At 38.9% G+C, this 22,943-nt stretch overlaps 1 protein-coding gene across 1 annotated transcript in view; it reads right to left on the reverse strand.

Moving 5' to 3' along the window:
* Positions 1-17,585: 17,585 nt before the first annotated feature.
* The window catches only part of SIM1 (SIM bHLH transcription factor 1), a 48,237-nt gene continuing 42,879 nt past the window's right edge, over positions 17,586-22,943 (reverse strand). Inside the window, exon 11 of the mRNA XM_066315183.1 lies at positions 17,586-21,186. Within this exon, the coding sequence (XP_066171280.1) occupies positions 20,456-21,186 (731 nt within the window). The 3' untranslated portion in view covers positions 17,586-20,455. The remainder of the gene's footprint in view (positions 21,187-22,943) is intronic.

Here is a 22,943-nt window from a genome sequence, read left to right on the forward strand (position 1 = left end):
CAGCTCTTTTGTGAGATCGCCGCAGCGATCAAGCCTGTCAGCTCTATCCAGGCTACAGCTACTGATGCAGCTGTCTTCTAGGCAGGGGTGACCCAGGTGGCGCGGGAGAAATCACAGGAGCCAGGGGTCTTCTCCAGGAGCCTTCTTTATTCCTCGACGACTCTCCGAAGAAGGACCCAAAGGTCTGGAGAGCCCAGTTTTTATTCATAACTTAGGGGGTGGGGTTTGCTAAACCGACCAATAAGGATGCGGATTGAAAAGTTATCCAATAAGGGCGCGGATCGAAAAGTTAACCAATGGGGGTGCAGATTGAAAAGTTAACCAATAGGAGAAAGGATCCAAAACGGACCAATCAGGGTACAGAGTTGAGAAGAGAACACAACAACCAATCAGGGGTAAGGTAACTGACACATCAGGAAGTAAACTTCAAACTGTACAGGGTCAAACAACTTGGATAGAGAAACTCAAGGGTTAGGCTCCCTCCATGGGAGTGCCTGGAGTGTTGCTCCCTCTGCGTAGTCCTTAGGAGCCTCCACACTATGCAGCTGGAAATGAAATGTGAAGCACTTTATTATGCATAACATGCTATTACTATTTCTTTCACAGAATTAACCAGAAAACCACAAAACTAATAGAAAGAAAAATATTAGTAAAAGCAAATATTTATTGATCAAGTCCCTGGGTGACAAAGGAAAACAGATCACGAAAAGAGGGCTGCAAAAAAGACCATTTTGACAACAATACCAAAGACATTTAGTAAGAAAGCAACAGAAGAAAAAAAATGCTCGATGCAAACTTATGTTTATTTACGTAGCTGTCTTCTCACTGCTATTCATACAAATATTTTTTCTGGAAAGAAATCCAAACAGATTACATTGCTCTGGAAATTTGATATATGATTAATATTATTAGTATCCATTGTAACAATTCACTGGGCTTTGTAACTTTTATGCATATATGATACAGATTTTCTTTTCACTGTTATTCTGAAGCAAATAGACATGGGGTTTTTGTATTTTCTGTTTACCTAAATGGAACTTTCCCTCATATGTGACAGAGGATAGCACCATACATTTCAAAAGTCACCTTGCAACATGCAAAATCTCCCATCAGCATCTTACCCTTACCTAGGCAGTTAGAGAACTTTGTAGTTTGACACTGAGAGATTTTTGATCTTCCATTCTGTAGCCTTAAGTTTAATAATAAGTTTAATAATAGGCCCCTGTTAATGATATAAAAAGACAGTGTCTCTTTCAACCATAGCAAACAGGAACTCTGCCACTTTGTCACAAACCTCTGTGCTGCCTCTTCATCTCTAGATTGTGTCTCAGTTTCCCTGAAATAGGACTTAGTGCACCTCCTTGCCAAAGTCCAAAGTTGCCAGAAGTCTGTACAGGTATTTGGAAGTATATAATATTTTTTTCACGTATATACTAATATATTTTATCACAATCTGATAAAAAAAATCTATGGAGTAGTTTCTAACTGGTTAGAAGTCAAAGCAATTTAATTTAGGGATTTGAACAAAATATCTCAAGGTAAAACCTCCTGCAAACTTACTCCGCTCTCAGCCTGCAGAAAATGCTCATCAAGAGCTCATTCAAAGCAGTTTATCCATTGCTGACCTCAAGTTAAGACCATTTCCAGAGACAGCAAGCCCTGTGTGACTGGTCCTTAACACAGCTGAGCTAACCCAGGCAGCTGGTTCAAGAGCCCAGGCTCATGAGGATCCCTGCACAGCTGAGGTAGTTGTGTGTTCATCAGAGCAGAAGATTCAGCCCCCAAGCTGATGGGAGTTTTTTTTCTTGAGAAGAAAAGATAAAACAAATACTGCACCCTGCAAATGGAGAGTATACAATGCTCAAATACATTTGTAAGGAAAGCTTTGTGCTTTAAACATGAAAGGATGCCTGTTAAAAAACAGGAAATGTACAGTTTGTTCTGGGCTGGAGGATAAGGTCAACAGGACCTTGTGCTAAGAACATTTTACACAGAGAGCTGTCAAAGGAGGATGCTCTGGTTGCCAGACACCTCTGGGAGAAGGTCAAACCAGTGCTGTCCTAGATTTTTCTCACATAGCCAGCTTTAACATGCAGTATTTCTCCTGTTGCTTTTAACTAGTGAGAATTTTCTTTTTCATAAGGGACATCAGGCCTGTTGGTGTGGAGAATCAGTTTGGGGAGTATGTATGATGGTCTTGCTAGCAGTCCATGGTGCTGATGGAGAGATTTATACTTGAGTATGGTCAGTGTCCTCGGCCTGCAGCTGCAACGGATTATTTCCAACATTTTTTGAAAGGTCACTTGGTGCGTTTCTGTGTCAGCATTGTCAAGGATTTATGGACAGCAAGTAAAGGTCAATAATGCACACAAAATGGCCTGCCAAAATGAGTTGTGATCTACTAGTGGGTTGTTGCCCTCCAAAGTTCCACTAAACTGGAGATAACATACAGAAAACACACTTGTTAGTTTACCATGCTCTTTGGCAATTGCTCAGTATAACTCAGATCTCCTGCAGAGCTATGAAAAAGTCCACTAAAAGTCACAATAAGAAAAATTTGAGTATATATCATCTTCATAGTCTATTTTTCTTTCATGCTCTTCCCCATTTTAATGTAGTGGATTTTCATGGGTGTCCAGCTTGTGCATTGTAAAAAAGATCTGATTGTATTCAGAGATGAATTTGCTGATTTATGTTTCTGTGCTACAGTATCCTTAACTGTGCAATATTTTAATTAAAAAGATGCAGCTGTCTATCTTGTATTAAATTAAGAAATGAAGAAGTGTGGCAAATTGATATTCTGAAATACTTTTTTCATGACTAATGGTAAAGGCTGGACTATGTTGTCACATCTTACAATAGTAACAGCCAATGGCTTCACATGAGGAACAGAGATCAGAGATAAACTTTCCCCCAACCCTCATCATCCAGATTGCATCCAGATCATCACATGTATCAGCAACTGACTGACCTATTCTCCATCAGTTTGGATCCATTTAGCTTTTGGCTTATAGTCAAAATCTATAGCTTTAGGAATTACAGAAAAACAGGACTGTCTAAGTCGCCTGTCAACACACATAGTGATCCACTGAGCTCAGACCCAGTGCAGCAGCCTTCAACACACACTGATCAGCCTGCCATGCTAGTGGTAGCACTGTTCTCACAAATACTGCTAAAAAACATCATCCCCAAAGCAAAGATGTGTGATGAGCACAAGGGTACTCCCAGGAGAGGGGGGTCACCAAGTCTCAGCACAATTAGCTCCTCCCAAGTTGTCACTTCCCCTTGTGCAGAGACAAAACCAGACCCCTCTTCTGTAACCTAGCCAGGAGATCCTGCAACAAACAACTGAGCGTTGTTCCTCCTAAAATATCTTACTATTTCCCCAAGCATTTGACTGTCTTTTCCTTCAGGCTTTCTCTGCCTCTTTAAGACACCAGAAAGGGCATCCTGCTCTGGCTTCTCTCAGTAGCCTTGGGTGAGATGGCTGAGTGACTGCTTTCCCCTGGTTACCTGCTTAAAGCTGTGAAAAGGCACAGGCCCTCAACTAGAAAACCCTTTGGGGACACATCAAGTTGGGTATTTGTGCCCTGCCCCCCAAACAGGAGTGCAGAAGTCAGGATAGTTACCGTGTTTTGCATCAAATGAAGGTCCCTCCCTCAACTTGCTTCTATTTTATTGCTGTTACTAAACAAGTTATGGAATTACATCAAAGACTAAATGAAAGTAAAAATGCCCTTTTTTCTTTCCGTATTAACCATTTACTATTACCCATTTCTGTGTCTATAAGCTTTTCAAGGCAATCAGGCAATCAGAAATCTCCTATTATGCTTTCATTCCTCAGCCATTGTTTGTGCTGTTGTTCTAGCATGCCCTAGTGTGACAAAGCACTAGGCAATAATTATTTTACTGTATTTTATGTTATGTTAGAAATGTAGCAAGCAGGCTTGTTGTGGTGCTCTCTCCATGAGCTCAGATCAAGCAGGAGTGAAATGGAGAGAATTAACACAAAGAAAAACTACTTTTAAATCTCAGAGCAGTACTTCATTTTGAGTTTTGTTCATCACTGGGATTCATGCCAAGTTTAATGAAACAGAGTTTCTCGGTTATATTTCCACATTACATTTCCATCTTTCATTAAAGTAGAGCCAGAAAAGCACTTAAGCACATGCTTAAAACTTCAAAATGCATTCTCAACATATTGCCTAATTCCTGTGATATTTCTGTTCACTGGGGGTCTTCACAAGTTCAGACTAATACTAGAAATTGGCTTTGATTTAGATAAAAGCATTCTTGTCCTAAATGAGGTCAAATACAGCAAGGCCAAAACCTGAAATCTTCACATGTGCTGTGGGAGACAGATACTATCATTCTTCCCTATGCAGCTAAAACTTTGGCCAGTTATACATAGTATGAAGAGAAATATCTAACTCCTGTAGCTTTCTTGCCACAGACAGCTGGCCCATGGGCTAGGCTGGCTCACATTCTAACACTAAGGGCAATGACTACTTCCAGCAGAGTGACTTGCCAAGTACAGTGCTGCCCAAAATGAGCTGTAAAAACAGTAAAAGTGGCAGCTCCCAGATTTTTTAAGACAGCCCTGAGCCTTTGCTGTTATAACTGGTTCCCCTCTGTCAAAGAAAGGGCATTTTGTATTCAAGGATGTTCTCAGTCACTTCCTTAGGGACCCCATGTCCTCACATAAATGGCAGGATTTCCTAAGTGGTTCACAAACAGGCCAAATTTTAATCCAATTTCAAAACTTCAGTAGTCTTCTTGAGGAAGGTTCAGCTCCCAGTGAGCAGGAGTATATTATTTCAATACAGTGGAACTCAGACCTTTAAAGGGGTTTAAGCTGCAATTTATATCTTCCAGAAAACCTTGCTCTGAGCTGAATCACATACTCCCAGCGTCTGCTCCTTATTCTCACCTGTTCTCCTTCTTTCACCTGAGGAGTTAGGTAATGTCTGGACCAAATACAATAAAACCCCCACCTCTTGTAAAGACCCATCTTATTCTAGAACAATGTTGTTTATGTATTCCATATGGCCAATCATTAGTGTTATCCTTGATTCTCTGTCTCCCACTATCCTCTTGTGCAATAAAAGAGATGAAATAACACATTGTAAAAGAATGTGTTTGCAAGATAGAATAGACTTCTGCCTCTCTCTTTCAGAGGCTGCTGCAAGAACAGAGTTGCTACCTATCTTGCCAGTTTGATCCCAACATGTCTAGGGCCTCTCAGAGCAATTTTATGTGAACATATCAATCTGTTCATGAGCAATAGCTCTGTGCCTGAGATAGTCATTGATTTTATTTTTTTTCCACTGTTACTGCCACACTAGTCAAAGCCTACACAAGTTATTGCTGATATTGTTAAAAAACATGTTAAGGAACCTTTGGGGAAGATGTGACCTGATCTTCCGGAATATTTTATGACTTTTTTTTCTTGCTCTTTTCAAAGCCCTGTATGCCAAGGCAAGGCCAAGAAGATGCTTCTGCTTGAAACTGAAGACTGCTTGGTTTGAACATTTCTAAGAAAGAAACCAATCCATTCAAACTGGACCACAATAAATTGCCTTAGATCTGTCTGTGACAGCTTAAAAATTAGTAAGGATTATTTCATCAATTAAAACCACCTGCTGTTTGATTTATGACAACATCTTAACAATCAATGAGTGCAGTATATATTGTAAAATAGGCCCATTTTGCCTTCTCTTTCTCTTTTATACCATTGTAATTCAAGAATGCCGTCTTCGTTTGCCTCAATTAGTCTTCTGTAAAGCTGTGCAAAATTGGACAGCCTCTGACTGCAGTGAAGGCAACCTCCTATCTCGTGCTGGAGCGGCTAGGGTGGAAATCAGGCACAAAGACTTCAAAACTGGTCTTTACCCACATACTTGGTGCCCTGTCAAAGTTAACAATGTCTGGAAATCTGTTTGTATGTCTCATTTCCCTGTCTGCTAGCTGTCAGGCCATTGAAAAAAAAACCAAAAAACTATTGGTGGTATATCTTCTCTTTTCATTGAATGGAAAAGGGTATGGAAACAGAAGCAACCCAAAACCATCTGTCTTTCCAGATTATTTGAGAATAACCTCATCTTAATGGAGATGTAAATGATATCGGAATCTGAAGCATGGACTCTGATGAAAAGAGAAATTATTATTTCTCTTCTATTTCCAGAGTAATGAGACCCACAGGCGCTTCTCCTTGTGCTTCATCCCAGACATAAGAAAAAGACATTCGTAAAATCCTATATCTAGTCTTTTCCCTTTACTGAAGATTTGGTGTGTCACTGGTTAGTCACAGAAAACCACTGCTGAATTTGCTCAAACATTTCTGGAGTGAGGTATATAGATGTGGGCAGATTTGTTATAGTGTTAAAATTATTTTTCTCATGCAAAAGATAGCAAATCAACAAACATGGATGAATAAAAGCAGGTAAGTCCTCTGAATCTTTCTTTTTGAGTTAGAAGAAGCTTAAGTAACTCTCCTTTTCTTTTGTCTGCCTTCTGCAATCTCTTTTATTTGGATTTTTCTACAAGGTTGGAAACAAAATTAATTAAAATCAATGGGAAAATCATGATGTCTCCTCAGCTTCTCCCGGGTTTTGGGAGTGAAACCAATCAAGACAGTGATTTGATCCTTCGCAGCTGCAGCAGCTCAGCAATAGGTAACCACTTTCCAGGGAGTGGGGGTATACAACTGGCAAAGCGTTCTCCATTCACCAGAAGATGAAGCTCCTAAAAAGGACAAATAGCTGCATGTGGAATATGGTACAGTGAGAGAGACACTAAAGATCTATACCTAGATGCAGTCATTTAAACACTGAAAAACCTCGGGTCACCTCAGGTGCTTGCTATTTTAATATTATTGCCTCTGACTGACAGTGAGAGTGAACTGGAAGAGTGTGTTTGAGAAACTTGTATGTATAACATACTTACAGCAAGATGTAGTCAGACCTGTACACTTGTCTGTTTATTTCACACTGTTTAATTTAAATTACATGCTGGCAAAGTCTTTTTTTTCTCTAGCATACTCACTGCTGTGAAATTTACAGTGTCATGCACCTCCGTTCTGTTACACATAAATTACATGTCTGCAGCAAATAAAAAGATAAGTGCAATCCATATTGCACATGCATTGTGCCACTAAATTTGGATGCTTTCTCCTTGTTCTTCTTCACCTCAAGGAATTTATGCGTTCATTGTAGCAATGTCTGATATCACAAGGTGTATTCTTTTATCAGCTATATTGGGCTTTTAAAACCAGCTGTTTACTGTTTATGACAATGTACTGGTTATGACAATGTATACATTGTCATATCAGTCTTCACTATCTCCTGAAATACTTTCCAAGATACGGTAAAAAAATCTGTTGAACTGAAATATTACAGTAGAAGTAAGGACACTGCTTGAAAATACTCTCTTTTTTTCTCTAATTTTATTCATATTCAAGAAAGCAGTCCTAAATCAGTTTATTATTTTTTTAAAATTATATCACTTTACAGATTAAATCCACTTGTAATAGGAAATATTTTAATCTTAGTTTATCTCCTGATGCAGTAGACCATCTAGCCTTTTCAAGGCACATAAAGCGATCTACCAACTAGATTTGAATGGATAGTAATGAGGTAACTTTAAATACAATAAAATCAGCAGTTCTGTGAGAAGATAACCCACTGAATTTCACTCTCTAAGGTCTTGTGTCCTGTCTAAGATTCCATGTCCTGATGTTGTGAAAAAAAAAGACTTGTGTATCACTTTACTTGAGCTGTGGCACAAGATAGTCTCCTGCTTCACTGCAGCATACTATTTTTACAAAGATTTTGGGAAATTAGTTTCACATGTGGTTGCATGAGCTTCATTCTGTCAGGAAATTATGACAGCTAGAAAGAGAGATTAAGAGATCTTTTCACCGGAACAAGTCAGTACAGCTTCACTTATCTCGGTGAACTGAAGTGAATTGTTGAGAAGCTGAGTGCTAAAAATAGATAGTAATTAAAATGGAAGTATTGGGCTGGGCAAACTCTACCTGAATGCTCTCTCCTCTGCACCTCCTTGAAATACAAATACAGTGTAATTGAATTTAAATTAATTATTCACATGTTCATAAAATAGCATGTTTTTAAGTGAGCATTAAAAACAGCACTTTAAAACAGCCATTGTATACCTACCCTATAATCAGAATAAGGGTAATTCGTTTAGGCATAAACAAAAAGTTCAGTTCTCACTCTTGACTTTTGGGTAGTATTTCTGTAACAGTGCCATTCTTGTGCAGGAGAAACAATGACATGAACAAATTGGAAATGCACTTTTTCAATTTATTTCCATCACCTTCTGATAAACTACAAGGATATGCTCGCAGTAATTTGCAATGTTATGGAGTATCTGTATTTTGCCTATCCGTGTATAGCCATTACCTAATCAAGTCTTGCATAATAAGTACATAAACTAAAACCAAAATATGATCCATTGATATTATTTGAAAATTATATTATTAAATAAGGTCGGTTTAAAAATGTTTCCTGTGATAAATCACAATTTGTTAAAAATTCAAATGAATGAATGAATGCTTTTAAAACACAGAAGCAGAAAACAGAGAACTTTGGTCCTTTTAAAATTGTCTCCATAAATAATAACTTCTTCAATTAATCTGATTCAGTACATTAATTAAACATTATTGATCAGTAGACAGAAAATGTGACATGCTGATGTGGGTGATGAGGGAGTTGTTTAAGCTGTAGAAGTTTTTTTAAAAACTTCCTCACCCAGCAGGGTAATATCAGGTGGGATAAATGTATGCTCAGCCACTGGCTGCAGGAAGTCACTAAAGCAAACACTGAAGCACCTTGGCGAAGGCAATTGCAGCCTCAATATTATCAACTGATAGTTCTGCTCAGTGACCCTCTCAGATCTCAGAAAAGGTCTTTTCAGATTCTGGGTCTCGCTGTATTGATTTCAATCAGCAGCTTTTCCTAAGAGCTCCACTTCGAAATAGCCCTGACAGAATTTCTACTCTCTAGCCCAAGTTTTATCTCAGGGTTTTTGTTCACATTTGACATCGTTCAGATAAATTACAGGAGAGGATTTTTTTGTGTGTACTTGTTCCCCTACCCACATTTTTTTTAAATTATGTTTGTTCCCAACACGAGTAAATCTTTCTGTTTACTTATGCTTTCAGTCGCTCTATTGAGTGAGGCACACTGAGCTGCCTCAAGTGTTGTTTTCAAAATGTTTTTACATTTTTGGCCATGCTTCAGTGGGACCGAAGTATTTCTGTCAACGACTTCATTAATGCCAGGGTTTTACCCTGGCTTTTGAGTACTGGAGGCACCCCACTGGAGGCCCTCTCACCGCTCTAATCCCCATGCTTTCCTCTTATCCTACACAGAGCAGCAGAGGCTTCAGCAGCCCACACACTCCAGTGGCACAGGCTGCAGAGGGATCAGAGACCAGAAGTCAGAGCAGAAGGGCAGAAAAGTCTTCCCCATTGTGCTTCTCCCTCGTGGGAGGCTGCGCCTGCTGTAGCGCATCGCCAACGGCATGGAGCAAAGCACACCGGGGCACCCAAAGTCACTCAAACCGTGCCCGCACCTCCTAAATTCTATAGCTCTTGGCATAAATTAGAGCAGCCTAAAAGGCTTTTTGATGGTTAATGCTCAGGAAGAGGAGAACGAGTATTTCAGACAGTAAAAAAGTTTCAAAGTTTTTTCTCGTTTGCTGTTGTTTTTTTGTTGATGCTTTTTTTAAATTAAGAAAGCTATCAGGAAATCCTCAGCAGAAACTGAGAATGGGTTCCTGATGGCTGACTGGATTTTGCCAAGATCCATTTTAAGGTTTGCTTTGAGTAAGCTCAAATCAGGTTGCCATATGGAATTACTCCGCGCAGCAATCTGACCTAGAGCAAAACTGAACAAAGCTGAGGTTATTTACTAAACTCCTAAACCACTGGCTGTTTTGCATCTCTCCCACACTGGATCTAATTCCGTAAGTAAATAAGCCCATATTAAGTTAAAAACCCAAGTCAACGAAGAGAACAAATAGTTGTACACAAGGTAGGCTATTTTGTGACACACAAAACACAGACATGGGTCAACATTCAAATCTGAGACTGTCTCAAAGCTTGTTGGCACCTGCAGTTTAGCATATTTACTGCTGTAGCAAAGAAGATTGATCACAGGAAGCCAAAGCTGTTCAATAAAAAAAAAAATAGAAATAAGAATCAGCTGTTTTCTATGAGCAGTCTGTCAGATAACCAGCCTAATGAAACCATGAGCATTTCTCTTGAGCTCAAGAAACATTCATGCTGAAGAGGGTACTGGAGTCGTTCTAATACTTTGCAGTTGTTTTGGAGGTTAAATAGAAAGCAGCACAGAAGAAAGACTCTGCCTTGGTGATTAGAGAAAAGTCAGAAACATAACATCAAAATGCACCATTTTGCCCTTGATGAAAATAGGCTTAACACTTAGGCTGTATTTTTCGCCTCACTATGCACTCCAGATTAAAAACACAAAGGATGCCTTTCACTGGTACTTTTTTTAAAAAAGACACAACTGTCCCACAGAGAAACCAGACAGACAAAACATAGTCCTGTTTTTGTTAAAATAATTCATAACCTGATGAAATATCTTGTGTCAGAATCAAAACCAAGGAGCTTCAAATGAAAAATGCATCTAACTGTCAGAACCGCATAAGCAGCTTGCATTCTCAGCTTTCCCCATCCTGGGCTCCAAATAGAGGCAATAGTAAAAGAAAAGGAGCAAAAGGCTCAGCAGACAGTGACCTTAATGTCTTTTGACAGGATGCATCACCAATTTAGAAAATCCTGACATTCATGCATGGAATTTTGGCTAGCTTGTACATACCAGTGTGGTGTCACCAGCTATCTCCTCTGGCAGAGCAAATGGGCATCCACAACAAAGTTGCCTTACCTGGTTGGATACAGGCAGGAGTCCACTGGGCAATCATTTATTGTGTGTGATGACAACAATCTCTTGCATCTTCACTGAGTTTTACTCAGAAAATATGGGACAAAAAGTATAGTTTCATGTCTTCTGATACTTTTTTCCTCGCTTTTCTTACGACTCGTGCAGATAATAGCACAGAAGAAAGGTGGCAGCCTAACGTGCTTTACCTCATAAAATAGACAGCGCTAATATAAAACAGTGCTTTTAAATGGTGGTGTGATGCTCACTGCTATTTCAGCTCTCCTGCACTTGATAACTCTCTACAAGCTAGAGGGCCACCTCGTTTCCTGTGATGAGCAGGTAGGAGGCAGTCATGGTCGGTAGCTGAAATCAGTGTAGCCTCAAGGCTGCTCTGGCAGATCCCAAGTATCCAGACAGTTCAGAACTGTCTCAAGCTTCAAGGGAAATAGAAGGAGCTATAGAAAGATTTCAGCTTGCCCTTTGAAAGTGAATCAAACTTTCTCTGGAAATATATCTTGAGGGGAAATTGAAAGCATCCAGCTTGAAAAAGTACCTTAAACTCATGACCATATTCTCACATCTCCTTTTTAGAAAAAGTAAAAAAGATCCAAAAATGTAATACATTTGATAATGTACAAGTTTATCTATTTGCAACAGAGCTTTGATATAACTTTGAAATACGTCCTACTAACAATTCCCAGGAATATGGCTGGATGTGAAAATTGGCTTCCATATGAAATTTGCCACCCAATACACTGGGTACAAAATCATGGAGCTTACAGTCAGTTGAAAGCTTGAAATGTGCTGATATTTTCTGCATTCTATTTTCCAAGTGTCAGTTTCTGCCCTGCATTTTATATCAATACTTTCATTATAGAGTCCCTTTTTTTATTTATAGGCTAAAAAATGGTATAGATCAAAAAGAAAAAATGCAGATAACATGACAAAAATGACAAAACTGATGACAGCTCATGATAATAATGAATAAATGAAAAATAGTGATGAGATGAACAGCGATTATGAACATTTAATTGTTTGCATGTAATTTATTGCATCTTTAGAAAATGACCCATTTTTTAAGTTTCCCTCTCAGATGCATCTGCTTGTAGCTTTATTTTTTTTATTTTCAAATACAGGTGTATGCCCTCTGGTCTCAGTTTTCATCTTTATGTTTTGTTAACAGGCCAGAAGTGACAATGTTCTGCAACGCAGCTAAAGTAGCTTGCATATTTGGTATGCTGAAGGCATCTATCATCTTTCGTCTGTAGCTTTTCTGAAAAGTTCATCACCTCCATTCCTTCAACCAGTAGCTTTCTTGTGGCAGAACTAATGCCTGTGAGAAAAAGATTGCAGGGTCCTCAGAATGACACTGACACCAGATGCATAAAGGAGGGAAAGGGAAAAGGGAAAGCAAGTAATGGAAACTGTTGCAGATAACCATTTTCCTCATCGGAAGGAAGACACAATTTTCAGAGAAGAAGCTATAGCTGAGTAAGCTAGACCGGGGCTTGGGGCAGAAGGGAGGAAAGGGAAATAGAACAGATTATTCCTGTGAAAGACAAAAACAAGAGGACAGACTGTGGGAGAAAGGCAATGGCAGACTGTGGCAGAGAAAGGTGTCTGCAGGGAAGAAAAGTCCTGGTAATGGTGAGGCTGAGCTGTTTCCATGTGTACACAGCCTTGCACCCTGCCCCAGGACCACAGTCCAGAATGCTGTATGCATGCCTAAGCCAGGGAGTTCTTCAGGCTTTGTGGTGTGGTGGATAGCCCTTTTTATTCACACAGGCACACAGCAGGCTGTTTGTGACCTTCTGACAGTCAGAGGAGCTGTATCAAATGAAATTGCTGATGCTGGAGTCTCTGATGGCCACCATATGTGGATAGAGGAAGTTCCTGATGGTATTGCACACTTTTATTACAATGACCATGAGAGCAGATTTCCTCAGTGCAGAGCAATTTGCCAATGAGCATGGAAATCAGGAGTGAATAGACAGCAGTGGGCAGTAGCTACCTTCAGGCACCAGAAGAGAGAGTAAGGAGCAGGCGTGGAAATGGCAGGACTTGAATTACTGAGAGGTGAGGATGATACTCAGATTCGTTGCAGTGCTTAACATGGAGAAACTGGGACTACTGTTGTCCTGTGGAGGACAACTCATGACTGCCTGTGGATTTCAGTGTCTCTTTTTCAGTGTGGGCTTCAAAGAGAGGAAGGTAGGGCAAAAAAGGGCATTTCTGAAACCCCTCACCTATGAAGACAAACAGAGAAGGAAAGGAAGAGAGGGTGGGGGAAGGAAGGAAGGAAGGAAGGAAGGAAGGAAGGAAGGAAGGAAGGAAGGAAGGAAGGAAGGAAGGAAGGAAGGAAGGAAGGAAGGAAGGAAGGAAGGAAGGAAGGAAGGAAGGAAGGAAGGAAGGAAGGAAGGAAGGAAGGAAGGAAGGAAGGAAGGAAAGACACTCAGCATGTTTTTCACAGCTAAACAGCATAGTCTGGTGAAAAAAATGACATCATTTCCTACCTGCATGAGAAAACCAGGACCAAAATTCAGGCCAAGGAGAAGGGAACTGCCTAAATTAGCCCATAGGAAATGCCAAGACCATGAATGCAGTTTAAACTTCTAACTCGATGCTGCAGGGTGTTCCCCAGTCCCCAGGAGTGCCTCTAAGAACCAAGTACCTACATCCATGCAGGAGCTAAGGGATGCCTTTCCATTTTATGCATTTAGCTTACCTGAGACTCAAAGCTGACTCTTCTGTGCATCACATCCCTGAAACTTATGTATTTGCTCTGTCTCGTGAGTGGGAAACATGTGAACAACCACTTTCTCTCCAGAGAAAGCTGCTCTCTCACCTGACTGTCATACCAGTCTCCCACTACTCTGAGACCATCTCTCTTGCATTTGTCCTCTGCAGGGAAGAAACTAAGTGACAGTGTCTGAGAGGAGGGGGTTCGATGGCTCAGAAGCTGACCTAGCAAGTGAGAGCTGTGACTCAGACCTCGAGCCCAGAAGGACCTAAACCCCAGACCAGGCAAGGGTTGCAGCACCTCAGATGCTGCACATCAGCTCCTGTTACTCTGGGTCGATTGAAATATCCAGGCACAAAACCCTCAGGTCATAGCCAGCTCTCAGGCCTGAGTGCAGTTCAGCATAACTTCTCACCTACTCCTGTGTCAGAACAGTGCTCCTTGAGTACACTGTTTTAAGCACCCAATGGGCCTCATGCTCCAAGCTGATTTAGCACAGGGGCTGTAGATGGCTTCAAGAAACAAGGCAGATGATTCACAAAGTAGATAATAAATCTTAATCAAGTTCTTCCTTAAAGAATACTATTTAAGCAGATTCAGGTATCTTGAATGAGGTAGCAGTATCTTGTCAGTGTCTCTTCATAGTTTGATAAACTCCATTCAAGATTCAGGATTTCATTCAGGAATCAATTTAGGATTTGCAGGAACCAAAATAAATTACTTTGCTCTGTCTTCTCCCAGTGCTAAGAAATACTCTCATAAAGTAGATTCCTGAAAATGTATACTATATAGGATGATCCTTAGTTTAAAAATCTAGAAAAACAGACAAAAATTGCATATTGGTAGCTATATTTTAAACAAACAAAAAAATCTTCACATAATAAATACATCTTATGCACATTAACTTCAAATTTACTTCAGAAAGCTATTTACAATATAAATAATTATAAATGAGAACACTTTGCAAGATATCGTTGACATAACTAAATTATATTTTCTACATTACATTCCAAAGGGAAACTACAGATGTTATGCTACAATGTCACTAGACCCTTTACATTGCAAAGCATGGTATTTGAAACAGTGGCAGACTGTGTCTTTTTGTCCATAAAATTTAACCACTTGTTTAAAACAAACGTGAAATTTTTCATTACGTCTCAAGTGCTTTCTTTTGTTAGATTACTATATTTTATGCATTGAAATATTTATCTTGGGAAAAACTTGCAGTGCCCTAAACATACTTTTTCAAATAGACTTTAATTCCTTAGAATGTAAAGGTGCAAACATTTTGTATTATGTGAAAGAGATTTTTTTTCTTGCACTTTGAAACATCCCATTGTATCAGTAGCTGAAAAGCAAAATAATAAATGCAGACCAAATTGCAATAAATAAAAATGTTTAAAATGGCATTTGGAATTCTAGAACAATAAGAAAGATTAAGAAATTTGTGTGAGAGGGGAGTAAAACAGGGAATGCAAAGAGACAAAAGGCTTTTTTTCATTTTGTATTTGATCCTCTCTTTCAAATACAGCTTAATAGATGGAGTCATAAATTAACTCTTTTCAATAAGGGATATATTCCTAGCAACTTAGAGCCAGATTTATCTACAGAACTCTTGTATACATAAGCTAAATGCCACAGTGAAGTTTCACCTCACAGCAATTTTTTTATTAATAAATGCCCTAAGGAAATGTGAAATGGAATCACACTAGTGTTCCCACTGTTCTGAACAGAAGACTATTTCATTTTTCTGGTCTTCAAAAGAACAGGTAAATCCTCAGCTATACTTCTAGAAGACTTTCCAAACACCAGACTGAAGAGCTACAGAAATCTGGGGGTTTTTTGATTTGCTTTTTTTGTTATTGTTGTTGGTTTTAGTTGGGTTTTTTTTTTTTTTTGGTTGGTTGGGGTTTGTTTGTTTTTTTTTTTTTTTGTTTTTTTTTTTTTGGAGGGTTGTTTTGTTTTTTTTGGTTTTTTTTTTGTTGTTTTTTGTTTTTGGTTTTGTTTTTGTTTTTGCTTCTCAGTGCACACAGCTGAAATATTTAACCTCCAATACTAACTGCAAATAAAATAGTTTCTCCTCCACACTGTTAAGCCAGTATACCTACAGGAAAGCATGTTCATCCACCATTGTCCCTAATAACAAAGCCTGCATTGCCTTTAGGCTCTTAAGTGCTTTAAGTAAACTTGCAATTCAAGGAAAGAGCAGGGCCTGAATCCATTTGCTACCAGACATTAACTATAGCCTTAAAATAGACATAGCTAGCTCTAATCCTGGAACTGTGTGCTATAATCCCTGTTACATGCAGGTTTGTAAGCAGAAGGTCTGAAGACAACATGTATGCCACAGCTTTGTTCCATGACTGAAAGTTTATCTGACCTTTGGAACAGCCAGGCTGAATTTCTGGGGTGGCTGTGCCTTTTCCAGAAATACTATGTGACCTTTTATTTTTTCCAACTCACTCAGCATGCTAGCATAAATGGACATATGGTGGGTTAACATACTTAGGACATAAATTAATAAATGCTGCATGTGTAGAGACAAAAATGAGATTCAGATAACAGTGACTGAAAGAGCTAAAAAGAGCAGAATTTCACTGTGTAACCCAGAGCAGTATTGCAGACAGATCAACAAAAGCCATTTTTAAAGCTTAAGAAATACTTTTGAGACTCTTCAACTGGGAGAAATGCACCCATTTTTTTCAGAACATAAATAACTTCTTTTATCAAAACACAACCATAAGAGTTATTATCTTCCATAGCTCCACCCTCATATCTTGAGATTTAAGGAAAAAAGAATTATAAAACAACCCTCAAATCTATTATCAGAAGTCAGCTTTCCTTCCTTTGCCCATATTAAGTAGTACCTTACTCCACAAATATTCCCAAATATTTGCGGACAAATTTCTGAGTAAGGTTTTTATTTTAATTTAAGAATTGCTTCTCAAATTTGTCCAAAATCACAAACTCTGTGCCCATGGTGTGTGATTTTATATAACGATTAGAGGGTTTTTTATTTCGTTAAACAAAAGAGATATACTAAGACTGTAATGCACAAAAATCATAATGCACCATCCACTGACATCAGTAAGAAATGGTTTGAAAGAGATGTGGTCACTCTGTATTTGCAGTACTTATAAAATATTAATTTCATGTTAATAGCTAACCAGTATTATGTTAGAGAAATGATGCAATACAGCAATTTATATTGTTTCCATTCCAAAACACAACATACATACCTTATTGAATATTTTAACCTTTAGCTAATGTGATACATTTGAAACTTATTTGGTTCAAATGCCTTTCATTTTTCAATTTTGCAAGGTATTTCTTCCCATCTGATTTGGAAAAGGGAGAAACATAAAAAAAGATTATATCCTTGAAGGATACTAAATGAAAATTGGAATTACATAGATATGTAATGGAAAAAAAAGGCTTATACCATATTGAAAAGCACATGTAATATGAGCTGCAGTGCTATTATATGCTATAATTAAGATTGCAGACTTGCTTTCATGTAGCATGTAGCATGCAGAGTCTATGTTTGCAAAACTCAATGCTTTCTGTCAAAGAAGAAATTCCTCGCTATCTAAATAAGCAGGATAGCAAACAACTTGACAAAAGACATCCATCTCCAGCATACTGTATTGAAATGCTAAGGAGTGCCAGTTGCTGGAATCTCATGAGGAGAGAGAGCATCAGCCTATGCTTGTAGCACAAGGTGGCTGCATGTAGAGACATCTCTACTAATTTATTCGATTCGTTGAAGTGCATTTTTGCCTTTATAGTGGACTAGAACTATTGAAAATAGGATAAATAACTACCGTTTTGGGATCACTGTAAATAAGGATGGGGGACATTTATTGCATAGCACATTGGCTCTTTTTCCTAGGTGAAGTAATGTAGCTTCTTCTGCTGAGCTTATTGGTCTCATAAGTCTTCTATTTTTCAAAGGTGCCCATCAGAATGCAAATGCAACAGTCACCAGAGTGTGGTTTCCTGACTATTCGTGGCCATTAGACCACAGCCAGGGAACTGCAGCTGGTCTGCAGAACTCTGTTGCCTTCTAACTGAAAGTTTGATAGCAAGAGTGCTTCGTGATCCCAAGAAACTTGAGTGCTGAGAAAACCCCATTTATTCAAACAGTTTAGGAGACTCTTTTGTAGTACAAAATAATATTGACACTTAGGAGTGGTTCGACATGTACTTGTGGGGATCATATGATACCATGTACCTCTATTCTAATTCGCTTTGCAAATTGTATTTTAATACTGTAAAATGAGACTCCAAGTACAAGTTTATTCATATCATTCATAGGAACAAATGAAATAAATATGTATCCAGAACTAAATTTATCAAAAATACTTTCTTATTCCTATGCTTTAGGAATATATACAATTGTTGGGCTGAAAGAAGTCCATTTTGGTCCATTTCTTCCTCTGAGTTAACAGTTGTCAATGTTTTTCTTCCCCTCAATTATTTGCCTTGTTGTTATCTTAAAACAAACAAAATTTCTATCTGCTTCTCTTTATGACCTTCATTATCCATTTGGCAAAGAGTCAAATGAAGTTCTTGCCAAATCATTTTGCTCTCATTTTGCCTTGGCTATCATTCAATGCCCTGTCTCTCATTTCTGCCACTAGTTCAAATAGTTTTAGACCATTATTTATCTCTCCTCTGTGCAGAGTTTGGTGCACACCAGTGACATTACCCCTTACTCTTTTCCCTTACAAAGATGACAGAGCCAGTTTATTTAAAGCTTTTATTAGATCTTTCAGTCTCTTTATCTTTTGCTGAGCTCTGCTCCACCTTTTCTATTACGAGGCTTAGATAATAAAGAACAGACTGTATTGTTCTCCCTTGTGTTCAACGTGCATTTCACCAGGAGCGATCGCACTGCAGTAAACAAAGCTTGCTTATGGAGTAAGGTACTACTCAGTTCAAGAGTCACAATCTGCTTTGGAGTGATCAGGACTATGCACAGTATTCCAAGTTCACAGAGGTAATTTCCTCTGCTTTCAAGTACATCTCTACTTACGTGGTTTTTAATGTTATTATTTAGCTTTTGCTTCTGATTAGTTTTATTTGGAAACAGTATTTTTAACCCACCCATAGCATGCTGGTTTATATTTAGTCCCATTGATGACTTAGTCCCATATGTTGAGCTTCTGAATGTTACAAATTAAGCTAGTCTTAGAGCTAATCTCATTTTAGTAACCACCTCAGGTCCCCTTTCCTCCACATTGGCATAAGAGGGAACAGTGCTCCCTCCTGTTTCAGTCAACTTTGGGACCATATAAATGCCATACAAAAAGGACAGGTCTAGCAACTGTGACTGCAAATGCTCTATTTTGCATTTTTAGCATATGTTTGCATTTATTCTTTTCCAATCAATCAGTCTCTTTGTTCACGAGGTTATTGAAAGTTAAAAAAAAAGTTCCTCTGTCTCTTTTGATGTCTTGTATAACTATAGAACAGGCCTTGATAATACTAACATTCTTAATACAATTTAATTCCTTGGAACACTGATTTCCTGCTATTTTTTATATACATATGGCTGATTTTAATATCCATAATGTTTTCTGATATTCATTAAATTATCTGATGCAATCAAAAAGAGAATTCATATTTCTTTATCAAGGTCATGCCTATTACTTCACTGTGTTTCAGACAGAGTAGTTACAATACTCTATACTCTCTTAATTACTCCAAAATTTGATCATAAGTTAGACAAACAGCCAAACAGTTTTTACCTATTCTTGACTTATTTTTTTTACATTTATGCAACTGCATTTGTATTTTACAGTAATATTTCTATGATTCTATTGAGTTCTTTCTGTGTTTCAAATTAACTCTTAATTATTCAGCCACTTTTCCTTACTTTATAATTATTACTAAATGGCATACATAGCTACAGGGTTAACTGTTTATCTTGGACCACTCCTAATTCCAGTCTATTCTCCCTGCTTCTCCAGGCAATTTTCTTCCATTTCACTCCACTACCCACCATGGGCAACCTTTCAAAAATGCAAGAACCATCTCCAATCTCTACAGCAAGACAAGCAAGCCCTTTGCTTTTCTCAAAACTACAGTGAGAACACCCCTCTCTTTTTAATACATTAGAAGTAAATATTTGACCACACTAGTCACAAGGACTCTTTTCAAATCAAGCACATGTAAATAGCTATGTTTGTGAATACACAAGAACATAAGGATTTGAGGAGTTTTCTCTTCTTTCTCCTTTTTTTGATTTTATATAGGTCAGCCATGGATGCTTTATACCATACAGCAACATTACATGCTTGGCCTTTGGGGAGTAAACAAATCACCAGAAGTACACATTTTGTCGTGTATTTCGAAGGAACACATCCCAACTTCCTGTGTGAAAAGCGTGCATAGCAGTTCTGTTGCCTGGCACCTATGCAGTTCAGAAGATCTGCCCATGGCAGTGTTTCCAAAAAGCACCTCTTACACAATGTGGATAAACTGCTCTGTTAGCCTGCCACAAGCACTCTCTGCCTGGACCTCTTCTATCTTTCTCAGCATACATGGCACCAACTTTGAGTTTGGCTCCATTTACTCTAACCCTGCATGCCAGTGCATTTTTTTTTTTTTTAAGTAATGTGTTTTAACTAACTTATCCCCCCAAACATTAGGTTCTTCTTTCTAGTGCACTGTGATATGGGAAATGCTGGTAAGGACAAGGGCATGAAAACATATAATATCTTCCAATTAGATCTTAAAGGTCATTTTTTAAAGCACAGAAGTTTTTAGAAAAAAAGTGTCAGCTTCCATTGGTTATTATAACAGATGTTCCCTTGTGTCCTTGTGCCGGATCTTGCTGCATCCTTAAGTGAGAAGTCACATCAAAGTGGGATCCATTACAGCCTAGTGAATAGTTTCTAATTGTTTCAGAGTCATATAGATGCTCCAGGGCATATCCAGTTAGTGTGTAAGCGTGCTTATCAAAGTACTGCCTGTGGGAGCTGTAATAATTTGGAGAGGCTGCTGGGTGGTCTCCTTGGGCTTGATGAGGGGACATGTCTGAATGCAGGTAGTCTTTAGCAAGTACCAAACTAGATTTTGATATTCGATCAGAACTGGGGCTACTTATCCTAGACAGTGTTGTGGGGCTGTTGTCATAGTCATTTTCATGTGGGCTCATAATCTTTCCATCTCGCTGCTGGATGTGTTCACAAGGAGGAGTGTTGGCAACTGTTGGGATGCGGCAGACGTCCACTGCCAACTGCTGCTGAGCGTAGTTTGTAAAACAGATAGCGTGCTTCTTCCCTGTGCCATTGATGGAGACCAGGGGGTCAGGAGTGGTTTTCCGCAGCTGTAGCCTGCTTTCTTCTTCTTTAATCATTTGCTGGGTGGCTCTTATTAGAGTTTCAATTTTGCTGGGCTCATGTGGACTGTTCTGATACTGCTCAGCACGGTATCGGTCGCCTGACTCGCTGGCAGAGCCAGGATCAGGTGAACTAACAACACTGTCCTCATCCCAGTGTCCTCTTCCTAGGAAAAGGAGAAAGGAGGTTTAAGCAAGCACTGAGGTTTAAGGAGGCAAGTGATCTTGAAGAAAATGTAATCTGAACCTTATTTCACACACAAAAAATCAAGTCAGAGGTGAGTCATAAGAGTCACCAAAAAAAACCCCTTGCTTTTCAGTGACAAACTCTAGTTTCCAGTGTCTCCACTTGAAACAAGTAATGCAGCTGAAAACATACAGAGAGATCTGAACAATGCAGATATCTGGTGCCTACTGATATACTCTTGGGTAGCCAAGCACCTGCATAAGCCCAGCAGTTATGGCACCAACTGAGAGAGCAGCTAGAGGTCAGGCAGGGTATCCTGGGGCATGTCAAAGTGCCCTCAAGTCCGGTGTTCAGATCCCTGGTCTCTTACTACCTCTTTGCATCAACGAGGTCTGACTGAATTTGGGCCGTGGTAAAAGTAAAAAATCTCAGGGAATAACAAACATACAACTTTCCAGAAGCTAAAATAGAGAAAGCAGTGAGAAACAGCTTGTGATTATGTAGACATTTTGTGCGGGTTATACAACAATAAATAACCACATGTAATGAAGGAACTCTTCTTCAAAAACTTGAGAACCCATAGCTGCTAGACAGGGATGCTGTAAAAATGTGATGTCATATCCCAGTGCATAAATATTTGCTTTTGAAATGGGAAAATATGACAACATTCTTACCTCTCTTTGAAAAATAAGGCCCATATACATAACAGAGAAGGTGTTCAGCTTGCAAGTAGCTGAAAGGACAGAATCATACCTGTCAGTCCTCACCAGGAAGAAACTGAGTGACCCCAAGACCTAAACGGTCAACATGATGATAAAGGGCTTGATTTGTTGAAATACATTCCTGAAGGAGGGTGTAGGGCTTGCACAGGTTACTTATTGATGCCTCTGTCTTGGCACACACAAAGTCCTCTTTGGAAATGAAGCACATTGGGTTGGCTGACAGTACTGCTCAAAGCAAACCCGTTTTCAGACTAGCACATGAAGTTTCCTCTGTTCTGTGTTGGGTCAGGGCATACAGATCTGTTTGGGTTGCAGACCACTACCACTGCATGGCAGACTTCACTACAAAAACTGGGTTTTACTGCTGGGGAAGTACTGAACTCTGGAGTATCATGGGCATGAATTTATCCTTCACACCCTCTTAAGAGCAGGACCCAAAATGCCAGGGCCAGTCAGGGCTTTTTCCCAAAGCTACACACAGACTGAAGACCTACTGAAAAACGTAACACTTGATATAAAAAACCACCAAACCTGGAGCAACTGAAATTACAGCAAAGCCAAACAACAAAATAAAACTAAATTATATTATTTGAGTAAAATATTCTTGATAGAGCTATGGAATTAACATCTAACCCTTTTGCATTTGAACCTTGATATGATATTTTTACACTCAGCAAGAATGATCATGCACAAAATTTGCCAGCAAATTATCATACTTTGCTAGTTTCTCTTTTTTCGAGAAGAAAAAGCTAGAAAAACACAACATGGCAGAAGTATGGAACAGACACAAGGAAGGAGGCATGCTCCCACAGGAAAAGTTGAGTATGGTCCTCATTGGCAAAATTTTCTGCTCCTTTCCTTTCTTATTTTTTCTCTGATTGTATTTCCTAGTACTTGCTATTTAATAATTCTTTTCTAATCTAAGTATAATTTTCATCAGATCGGAGAAAAAAAGAATAGTAATTTTTTGTTTACAAAGCCTTGTTCTGCAGATCAATGGAATAGTACTAATGTT

The sequence above is a fragment of the Sylvia atricapilla genome, chromosome 3 (assembly GCF_009819655.1).
Source record: "Sylvia atricapilla isolate bSylAtr1 chromosome 3, bSylAtr1.pri, whole genome shotgun sequence".
Lineage (NCBI taxonomy): Eukaryota > Metazoa > Chordata > Aves > Passeriformes > Sylviidae > Sylvia > Sylvia atricapilla.